At 35.7% G+C, this 12318-nt stretch overlaps 1 protein-coding gene across 10 annotated transcripts in view; it reads right to left on the reverse strand.

Moving 5' to 3' along the window:
* Positions 1 to 4543: 4543 nt before the first annotated feature.
* The window catches only part of LOC106879385 (uncharacterized), a 175326-nt gene continuing 167551 nt past the window's right edge, over positions 4544 to 12318 (reverse strand). For all 10 annotated transcript variants that reach the window (XM_052966277.1, XM_052966275.1, XM_052966276.1 and 7 more), the window contains 3 exons: positions 8871 to 8945; positions 6847 to 6917; positions 4544 to 6484 (listed from right to left, as the gene is read on the reverse strand). In XM_052966277.1, coding sequence (XP_052822237.1) covers positions 6381 to 6484; positions 6847 to 6917; positions 8871 to 8945 — 250 coding nt within the window. In that variant the 3' untranslated portion in view covers positions 4544 to 6380. The remainder of the gene's footprint in view (positions 6485 to 6846; positions 6918 to 8870; positions 8946 to 12318) is intronic.

Raw genomic sequence — 12318 nt, forward strand, 5'->3', positions numbered from 1 at the left:
TTTTACAGGGTCCATAACACTGGAATTTTGGAATGTGCGCATAAATATCAGATATATAAAGATGAGAATGTGTGTCTGTGTGAATCCCTAAAACTCGAGAACTACACAACCAATTTCATTCCAAATTAACACATGCCTTGCTTAGGGTCCATGTATTGTCTTAGGCCAAAAATTTTTTAACTTCTTGCATAGTTCGAGCCCACAGCAATATCATATCTCCTCCACTATTTCAGTATTACGTGTCAAAAGTGAAACAATAACATCACTTTACTGCAATGTCAGATACTTTCACTTTAACACTGAAACTATTCCACTATTTCAGTGTTACCTGTCAAAAGTGAAACAATAACATGTCGCTACTGTAATTTCAAATACTTTCACTTTAATACTTTCAATTTCATACTGAAACTATTAAAGTGAGACTATACTCTCACATATATACAGGCATACTATAAAACCCAAGTTAAAAACATTCCCAACAATTCAACTTCTCTGGTTGACATTAACACACCCACCCCCAATAGGGGCCTTCATTCCCATATTTTAGAGCTCCATGAGCTCCATTTTGCAGGAGCAAAATCCTTTTTACAGGTTCCAGAAGACTGAAATTTTGGAATATGCACATAGAGGTCAATAGTATGGGATACATGTCTCATGGTTAGAATTTTTTTAGGGTGTGTAAAGAAGGAAAGAACCCTCATGTGCAATTTTGATGAAATTCAAAACATATGTATTCCAGTTCCTTACAGAAAATATAACAGAAAAGTCTCATTCTTCAATTGCATGTAACAAGGGCAATGCTGGGTATCTCTGCTAGTATATTATATGTTCTAATTAATGGTTCACTTCCTGTGTTCACATCACTTCATCAACCAAGAGGAGATGGAGGCATTAGTGAAGGGATTTTTCACCTCAAGAACTGGTATTAGCATGGTATCAAAGAGCTAGCAAAAAAGTAGCTTCAAATGGTGCAACATGATGGGTTCTACTTTGAATGCATGCCTACTTTTGTAATAACTTGATGAATAAAGCAAATAAGTCACTAATATAGCAAAACATTTGACTCAGCACAGTAAAACTAACTGTTCAAAATTTTGGCACAGAGTAATTGGTGGGTGGGTATTCAATTACATTCACCCCAGTACTCAACTGGTATTTTATTATATTGACCCCCAAAAGGATGAAAGGCAAAGTTGACCTTGGTGGTATATAATAATAATTCTAATTTTCACACAAGGCCAGCAATTTTGAGAGGAATGGGTAAGTTGATTACATCAAACCCAGTACTTTATTTTATTTTATTGTATGAAAGGCGAAGTTGACCTTGAGCATTTTGTTTGATGCACCAACAATTCTGCCAGCTTGTTGCCCTGATAATAATAATTTTTTCTTTCTACAATGGACACAAGGCCTGAAATGTTGGTGGAGGAGACTAGTCAATTACATCAGGTCCAGTGCTCAACTGGTACATATTGAATCAACCCTAAGATAGAAATTAAAGTCAACTACAATGAAATTTGAACTCAGAATGTAAAGCCAGAAGAAATGCTGCTAAGCTTTTGTCAGGTGTGCTAATGATTCTGCAAGCTTGCCATTAATAATAATAATCCTTTCTATTATAGGTGCAAGGCCTGAAATTTTGTGGGAGAGAGCAATCAATTACATCAACCTCAGTGCTCAACTGGTACCTATTTTATCAACCCTGAAAGGATGAAAGGTGAAGTCGACCTCAATAGAATTTGAATTCAGAATGTAAAGACAGACGAAATGTTGCTAAACATTTTGCCTGGTGTGCTAACAGTTCTGCCAGCTTGCTGCCTTAATAATAATAATGATAAGAAAGGGCTAAATGTAGTTCTTGAAGAGCTGAAACAAAGATTGCAGGCTAAAGCAACAAAAATCAAGAGATATAACCAAAGAATTGAACAATATAAAATCAATAAATTGTTCCAACAAGACCAGAAAAAGGTTTATCAGCAGCTGAATGGAAAGGTTAACAGCAGTGAGAGACCAGACACTGAAGAAAGTGAAATGTTTTAGAGTAACATCTGGGACAATGGAAGAAAGTATAACAGAGAAGCTAAATGGTTGAAGGAATTGAGATCGGACAAATATGAAGGGAAACAGAGCAATATTAGGATAATGACTGAAATGATAACTAAACAGACAACAAAGATTCCGAACCAGAAATGCCCAGGCCCAGATGGGATACAAGGATATTATTTGAAAAATTTCCCAGCACTACACAGAAGAATAGCCATGCAAATGAATAAAATGATCAACAACAGGTTGCAACTCCCAAAGTGGCTGACCACAGGTAAAGCAATTCTTTGCCAAAAGGATCCCAGTAAAGGCAATGCAGTGGATAATTACCAGCCTATCACCTGCCTGCTCCTGATGTGGAAGCTAATGACAGGAATAATATCTAATTATGTATATAACTTCCTGGGAATGAATGACAAACTGCCAGTGGAACAGAAAGGGTGCAGAAAAAAAAGCTGAAAGAAAAGCCAAGGAAAAGCCAACTTCCTATTGACAGAATGTTACTGAACGACTGCAAGAAAAGACTTACTAATTTGGGTATGGTGTGGGTCAATTATAAGAAAGCATATGACATGATCCCCATTCCTGGATTTTAGAAAGTCTTGAGCTGGTACAGGTTCTGATAACATCTTAAATTTTATCAAGAGATCAATGAAAAACTACTGGCATACAGAGTTAAGTACATGTGGAAAATTTTTGGTGAGGGTTAATATCAAGAGAGGCATATTTCAGGGAGATAGCCTATCATGATTATTGTTTGTGATTTATATGAATCCCCTTACACAGATACGACAAAAAGTGACATCATGGTACACCTTGAAAAGTAGAGGAAAATTAAATCATCTGTTATATATGGATGACTTAAAGATCTTTGGGAAGACTGGGCCTAGTTTCAACAGTATATATATTCAGTAAGGATTTCAGAATGGAATTTGGGACTAAAAAGTGTGGTATGCTTATAATACAAAAAGCCAAAGTAGTGTTGTCTGATGGTGTAGAAAATTAAGAACAGCAAGAAAATTAAAGATATTGAAACTAATAGATACAAGAATCTGGAAATTTTGAAATATGACAACATCAAGGCAAGTGAAATGAAGGAAAGCTTTAGGCGAGAATATCTCAGAAGAACCAAATTAATTATGGAAAGTAGGCTCAATGGAAAAAACAAGATCAGGGCAATAAACACATGGGTAATTTCCTTAATGCAATATGGTGCAGGTATTGTTTGATGGACAAAGTACAAGCTTGAGGAAATGGACGGGGAAAACCAAAAAGTAATAACAATTAACCAGGAACTACACCCCAAATGCAATACTAACGGGTTGTATGTGCCTAGGAACAGGGGAGGAAGAGGCTTCATAGGATGCAAGATCTGAGATGGTACATCAAACAGCAGAGTGAGTGCTTGCTTACTGCTATGAGAATTAACAATACAATACCTACCGAAAATGTGGTGCACCCACAAACATTTAAGAAACAAGATGAAAAAGACAGAGCAAATAATTGGAAAATGAAATCACTGCATAGGCAATACCTCAGAAAAATTGAAGGAAAAAGCAAGATCAACACTTGGAGATGGCTAAGAAAACGTGATCTGAAAGGACGTAAAGAGGCATTGATATGCAGCACCTAGGAACAAGCTCTGAAAACTAATTACACCAAGCTCCAAATAGATAAGAGCAGTAAATCACCTCTTTGTAGGATGTGTGGCAGCAGAAACAGAACAATCTCACATATTGTGGGTGAGTGCAGTAACCTGGCTCAAAAGCATTACAAAAGGAGGCATGATAACTGGAGGCTGTGTGAAAAGTATGGCCTGGACAGAGCATGGAAATGATATGAACATGAATCAGAAGGAGTCACTGAGAACAAAGAATATAAGATACTATAGGATTTAACAATCCAGTGTGACTCCTTAATCAATGCTTGGAGACCAGATATTGTTGTGGTTGATAAAGGAAAAAGAGAAACCAAGATTATAGATATTGCAATACCTGAAGATGCACACATCAGTGGCAAAGATTGAAAAGTACAGACCACTAAAAAGTGAAACTGTAAGAATGTGGACTATGAAGAAAGTGGCTTTCATTTCAGTAGTTGTAGGGACACTCGGAGCAGTAACAACCAAGTTTAAGAAATATGTCAGAGAAATCGGAATTGACATGAGAGCAGAGCAAACCCATAAAACTGCTCTGCTGGGGACAGCTAGGATTTTGAGATTGGTACTTGGATGTTGAATGTCTTCCCCCATAATTTACAATCAATTATCAAAGCTTATAATGTGCGGAAAGAGACCCTGTGAGACCTCTGACAACAGGCTACTGTTTGCTCTCACAGAATCTACCAGAGTAAACAAGACCAAGTGCTCTGAGAAGTAAAACAACAATGATAATAACAACTAAAAATTCCATAGTGGTTTTTTTAGATTACATTTTAATTAGTTTTGATTTTGTTGTTTAGCCACTGATCTGCCAAAATTGAGATAACAAATGATTAAAAGCATTCCAATTATGACCGGTCTGTTACTTTTAGGTATATCTAGCATTACATTATCCACAATATCTGAATTCTTTGTTTAAGCTTGTCAGGTTTGACTCAAGGGACATTAGGCTGCTATTTCTAGCTTGTCAAATGACTGCATGACTTCTTCATTAGCATGTGATCTATATTTATTAAGTAAATAAAGAGGTAAAATTTCGAATTTTTTATAATCCAGTTTATGACTTAAGGTGGACTTTTTACATGTGTGTGTGTGTGTGTGTGTGTGTGTGTGTGTGTGTGTGTGTGTGTGTGTGTGTTGACCAGTTGGTTGGTTAGTTGGTTTGTTAGCAGAAACAGCTGTCTTCTCTCTTTTTAACAACTTCATACTTGAGTAGAAATTATTTTTATTTGTACTTCTCTATTTTCTCTCGTCTGTATACAGAGTGCACCAGGTATTTGAGAACACACCTTTGATTGGCTATAAATAAAAGACAACTTCATGTTACAGAACACGTGCCAAATTTTAGCTTTTCTCTTTCTCTTTTAGACATTATTGACAGCATCAACATAGCGAACTCGAATCTGAGACAGGAAATAAAAAAGTACATTGTTCTTGTGGCTCTAGACAAGGTACAGGTGCAGATACATAGTCAACTCCAATCAATGAAGGTACTCAATGTGTGTGTGTATGTGTATGTATATGAGTGTGTATACATACATATGCTTTTATTATATTATGTGTTTTATATGTATGTGATGCAAAAACTTTTCATTCTTACATTAGAAGCCAACAAAACACCTGTTAATTATACAATTTTTCTGCTATTTTATATCAAGGGACAACTCCAGTCATGGGTTAACTTTATCTTCCATTGTTTTAGTGGTACAGCCTGCCTAATGATGAGCCTTGTCTCATGCTACCCGCTTTTCAAAAAAAAAAAAAAAAGGTTGACTATCCCTTTCTGTGGTACTTAGTTGTAGTGACAATGGCAGGAAGTGAACTGCTGACTCTTTGGGTGGTTGTTAGATATTCTGTTGATTTAGCCATTGATGACACCATGGAAAATAAAAAAAAAAAAATATTTATAACAGTGAACAGCAGAATTTCAAATTTTATTTCTTCTGGAAAATTCTGTTTTCAGTTTATTTCCTTATTTACTTATTTATTTATTTACGCTTCATCTTAACAAAAGGATATCATTTTTTTAAAATTACATTTTATTTTATATCATTTATATTTTTACCAAACTTTAAAATTTTTATTGATCTCTTATGATGATTCCCAATAAATATATATATTTGCATGTGTGTATGTGTGTAAAATATAGCCAAAACTTTATCACAAAGGTTCTGCTTCAGAGCCTGGAAATATTTATCTAGTGAGCCATTGTTAACTTACAACAAAGTTAAAATAAAATTCCACATAGGAGTATTTCTGAGTTCTGGGACAATACAGCTGTTACACACAGACAAAATTCACGCAAATGAAGACCATTTTAACATTACCACACTAATTCACATGCATTTCTTATTCCCTCTGCCTCTTCTACTGTTACTGCAAAATCTTCTGAATTATTTAGCTGAATGCACCTCTTTCCGCCAGGTTCACTCAATATACCTACCACTTTTTCCTATGTCACATCCCTTCCAAATCTTATATTAAACAGTTTAACACAATCCTTCTCTACTATAGCTGCTACCACAACAGAATTCCCTCCCATGTTTTCCCTACAAATGTTCAACAGCAGATGTTGAAATCAAACCCGATCCTCAATGATTCCATCATGTGTGAAAAAGAAGGAAGGGAGATGGCAATGGTCAAGAGGCACAACCCCTCTTAATCCAACTTCCCATTTTTATTTCTTCTTTTTCTTCTTTGTTTTTTTCTGCTTGCTACCAGATTGTTTACTCTTCTTAGTTTCAGATTTTCCTTGCCTCTTCTGATACTGGTTTGCCTGTCCTGAAATTATCATAAAACAAATGAAAACATTAGGACATGCAAAAGGTTAATGAACACTACCCATTTCTTATAATTAATATTATATGAAAAACAAAAAAATCCTTTAAGAATTAGAAACTAGATATAACTTTGAAGCCAGTAATAGTAATAATTGTGCAGTTGTTATTGATTTAGTAGTCATTTTGTGGTTCTGATCTTTCATATGTTAATTATTTATGTATTTATTTATTTAGTCAAGCAAGTCAGGTCAATAGAATATTGATGAACTAAGATCACAGGTTCATATCTTGAGACTACACAGTGGGGCAACATCTATGCAAATGTGTATGTGTCAAGAAATATGTAAATAAAAGGTTACTCACTCAATTTTTTAACAACCTTTTGCAGAGCATTGAATTCTTTAGGAAGCCAGCTTTTTGGGTGACTTAATAAACTTCAGATGAAATGAAAATATAAATAAAAGAGAAAAAATTATGAAGATCTCTTATGTTGGTACAAGATCATAATTTTTCATTGATTTCAAACACTGGCACAAATCAATCAAACAGATCTAAAAAAAAATTTATCACTTAATCAGAGGAGGAAGGAAAGTGTTCTTGGCAATTTTCACAGCCTCTGAGACTAGTGAAAAAAAGGAAAAGAATATATTCTCTAACTAGAGACCTTCCTGAATGTTTATAACAGAATAAATTTCCCTAAAGGTACCCTACAATCAGTTGGTGATAGTAAACCAAGCAATGAATTAGGTCTACCAGCCAAAAAAAAAAAAAATAACAGGACCTCCAGTGGACTTCTACACAGTTTTTGCTTATCCAACTTCCTTCGCAAGGTTTTGGCTGACTCGAGGCTATGGTCGTCAAGCAGTGATGGGAGACAAACACAGATACAAAGACATACACACACACACTCATACACGGTGGGCTTCTTTCAGTTTCCATCTACCAAATCTACTTGCCCAAAGTGCCACACAGTGGGACTGAACCTGAAACCATGTGTTTGGGAAGCAAACTTCTTACCACACAGCCACACTTACATCTTATCATTTTTACATCTGATTTTCCATATTTGCCTGATTTTCCATTACATTGTTGTGTAGTGGCACGAAATTATAGCCGCCATTGAGGAAGTACTATTCTGCGCATGGGCAGGGGACTTCACCACCAGAAGCTCCTCGAGTTGCACATGCGTAGTAAAACTTGCACTTAAACCATGGTTTCACTTTATTAGGCGAGTTGAGCTCAGACCTTCTACATGACAACACCTCGCTCCTCCATGAAGCACTTTTACACTGTTCTCTGGCAGGCATCAAGGAAGACCTTAACCTTCCATATACCAACTACAATCTAATCAGCGGCTGCTAAGCTGAATGACAGGAATTGTGAAACCAAGCATCATCATAAATAAACCTTTTTATTATATTGTTAATTGTTCTAATGTCTCTTCATTCATAATGCTGTTGAAAGGTGATAGAGAGAGACTAAAGTCTCTATCACTATCTATCAAAACTTTTACACTGGAAGGTGATAGAGAGAGACTAAAGTCTATGACTACTATCAAACGAATTACAGTTGTTTAGACCTAAGTCAAAACTTAAACAGATAGACCTATGATCAATGGTGGTCAAGCCATGGCAATTTTATTTTTCTGTGTATCAGACACTAGATTGTATAATTTGTCTTTCCTTTATTGAGATGGTAAGCTTGTGATTTGATGGCCACCTAAGACACCTGGTTCTACATAACAAAATTTACATTTTAAAGTGTTCATATCTGAATAAAAATCTTCCTCTAGGATTCTATGTGAAACCCTTTTTAAATTTATGTTACAAACACCAGATAAAGCATGAACCTGATAGCTATTTCAATAAATCCCTCCAGCTTCTTAACTATTTTGAAATCAGTTTAAATACAAAGGTAGTATATTTTTTAAAAGTATGATACAAAAGGGTTAAAGTTTACTGATCTGTAAGATTGAGACTCACTTCTTAGCTTGTAAATGTTGCAGGTAAGTGCAAATCCTTCCTCACTGTAAGTACTAACAATACTGTAAAAACAAATAAAAGTTTCACTAGCCTGTAATATTGATTTCAACTTGTCTGCCCATGGGTAAGCATCCACTTTCAGAATAAGTGGTGATTGAGAGGTAGGTTAATGGCCAATTTATGTAAATGACTTCCTATAGAAGTTAATGGTCATAAGATTATATATACCAGACTATACAGAAAGCCAAAATAGTGAGAAGAGCTATCAAAACACACACACACACACACACACACACAAACACACACGCACGCATACACACACACACAAACACACACGCACGCACACACACACACACACACACACACACACACACACACTTTAAGAAAATTAAAATGAATACCAACTCAGATTCTGGAAACATTTTTGTGTCAACTTCCATTGCATAATGTAAAGGTCGGCCAGTAGGAGGATAAAGGCTTCTGTAGAAAGACAACAGAAATAGCACCATGAACAATATACAGAGATACAGTAGAGTGTGACAGCATATTGGTGAAGAGAGCAACAATAGCAATAACATCAACAGTATTGTGATAAGTTGTGGGTGTGATTAAAAGATTAAAGTAACTTTTTAACTGGTTGTTCTAATTCTGGATAAATTTTTCCTGGAAAGAGATAGGATGTTCAATACTCTGTTGATCATAGGCATACTCAGTGTTGATTATCAATGAGCTCAATCAGTGTTGACCAGCAAATTTGCACAGTACAGGACTGGATGATGGAAGTTAATCTAGAGAAACAACTAAAATTTGCCACTACTAATAGGCAGTTGAGGGTTTGCCCATTGTACTTCAGTGAGGTGTATGAAACCCAGGACATTTCAGGAATAAGCAGAGGAGCCATCAAGAGCACCATAAGAGCCACTGAAAAAGCATATAAATGCCTCTGGCTTAAAAGAGGTGATTAGTGGGGGTGGGGGTCAGTAGAATGCCTCTTGGACACAGGCCTAGGCTTGATCAAACAAGGTCAAGTCAACTGGATGAGGATGTAAGTTGTAAGACTTGAAACATGCAGTAACCTCAAGATACAACACTGCTGATATGTCCTAGTCTTACATTTGTAGATGTATGTTGAACAAGTGTGGGTGTGGGGGTGCCGGCAAGGCTGTATGGTTAAAATATTTGTTTTGCAACCATGCAGTTTTGGGTTCAGTCCTATTACATTAAGCAAGTGATTTCTTCTATAGTCTCAGGCATCATACTCACACCCACGTGTGTGTGTGTGTGTGTGTGTGTGTGTGTGTGTGCATGCATGCATGCTTATCTCCTCATTTTGACATTATGCATTCAATGTAAACAAACTTCATTATTGTACAAGCAGTGATATTTGTTTGCAATTTTCTGTGAAAATATGTCCAGACTAAGAAAATATATTATTTGCTTGGAAATGGGTAAGGGTTGGTGACAGAAAGAGCATCCAGCTACAGAAAATTTACCTCAACAAATTTCATCTGATCAATACAAGTGATAATAAAATTATCTGGACCAAAAATGCTTTCAACTTTTTAGAATTTTCAGCTGGCAGTAAAACTTGCAATTAATGACAGATAATAAAATTATTCAATAGATAGTATTTAAAAGTTTTGAAATTCTCCAATGTAAAGGAGATCCAATTTCATAAATATATTAATAAGTGTTGGAGGTATACTTCATATAACATTGTCTTTACAATCACATAGTTTTAGAATGACATTGTAAACAAATTAAACAATATTACTATAATTATGGCATGTTTATATTTTCAGAATTTATATCTAACAGGGAGGACAATGTTTAATAAACATGTATTTGTAATATGTAAGATATTCAATGCATATGTATTTATTAGGCAACAGATATATAACACGGTGAAACATTCATATGTACAAAGGTGGGCTGAAAAGTTTATTGGCTAACTATGAATGAGTAATGCTAGAGCCGTGAAATTTTGCATGCAGTAATTTAAACTCTTTTCTTATTAATAACGCTATTGTTTCTTTTCAGGTATACTGATATCTGAATGTTCAAAGAAGACTTCAAAAGTAACTAGTAGAGTGTTCTCTTGAAAATTGGCAAAATTTGGCATTGTAGTGTTATCAAGTACGAAGGACATTCATGCTGACATGCTTGCTACATTAGGGGATGATGCTCCAGCTTTATTAACAGGGCAAAAGTGGACAACTGAATTTAGAAGAGGAACAAAGAGTCTTGAAGATGACCCAAGGTCTGGATATCCTGATACTGACACCACCGAGGAAAACATTGATCATGTTCACCACATAAGATAGAGGACAGGCAATTGGCTATAAATCAAATAACCAATACTATTAGCATATCCATGAGAGCTGAGAATATTCTGCACAATGAACTTGGCGTGATGAAGGTTTCTGATCAAAAACGCACCAGGATGATCACATCATGGGAATATCTGAAATCTAACATTGTCTGAGGCAGATCCAGCTGAATCTCTTGAATGTTTTATAACCCAGGATGAGTACTGGCTTCATCAGTTTGAGCCACAGACAAAGAGTATATACATATATATACAAGTAAAAGAGTATATACATATATATACACATCTATCTATCTATCTATCTATCTATCTATCTATCTATCTATCTATCTATCTATCTATCTATCTATCTATCTGTCTGTCTGTCTGTCGATCTATGTATCATAATTAATAAATCTCAGGGTAGCAAAAAATTTTTAGAAATTCAATTTACTACCGGTGGTCTAGCGAGAAAAAAATTAGTCAACAGACTATATATTATTCATTTAAAATACAGTGTACATTTAATACACATCAGAGATGCCTGCAGATGTCCTATTATAGGCATCTCTGATGTGTATTAAATGTATACTGTATTTTAAATGAATAATATATATATATATATATATATCTGTAAAAATATGTGACACTTATTCAGTAGCCATGATAAAACTCTCAGTTTCGGATGCTGGGGTGGGAACCCACGCCAACATCTCTTCAGTTATCCGGCCATTGAAAATTCCTGTGAAAAATGGGTGATAACAAAGAAGGAGGAAGCAGAGATGAAGGAAGCATCTACGATCGTTTCAATTTACTGGTTTAAGTAAATTGAAACGATCATAAATGCTACCTTCATCTCTGCTTCCTCTTTCTTAGTTATCTAATTAGATTAAAGGCATACCAGCAAAAGCCACGAGTTTCTCCTTGTTATTATATCCACTTTCTTCTCCTGTATAACCTAAACTACGGCTTACCAACCGAACCACCTGCTACTGAACAACCTTAAAAAAGACTGTACCTACCCAAGTAATAACCAGGAGCGACTTTGGATTTAATTATCCCTTAGAGGTATTAAACCCCTCTAACTGATTCCTACACAATATATATATATATATATATATATATACACACACACATGCATACATATAAATATCATCCTCATCATCACCATTTAATGTCTGTTGTCCATGCTGACATGGGTTGAACGGTTTGACCAGGGCTAGCAAGCTGGAAGGCTGCACCAGCCCCCAGTCTGATTTGGCATGGTTTCTACAGTGGGTTGCCCTTCCTAACGCCCACCAGTCAAAGAGTGTAATGGGTACTTTCATGCACCTCTGGCATGGGTGCTATTCGCCTGACACTACTATCTGCCACAATTACGATTTTACTTGGCTTGATGGGTCTTCTCAATATATATTTTATATATATATATATATACACAGAGAGAGAGAGAGAGAGAGAGAGAGAGAGAGAGAGAGAGAGAGAGATACACACTTTTACACATTTCAGCCATGTGGCCATGGTTATGCTGGAGTACCACCTTGG

This window comes from Octopus bimaculoides, chromosome 3, assembly GCF_001194135.2.
Source record: "Octopus bimaculoides isolate UCB-OBI-ISO-001 chromosome 3, ASM119413v2, whole genome shotgun sequence".
In the NCBI taxonomy this organism is placed as follows: domain Eukaryota; kingdom Metazoa; phylum Mollusca; class Cephalopoda; order Octopoda; family Octopodidae; genus Octopus; species Octopus bimaculoides.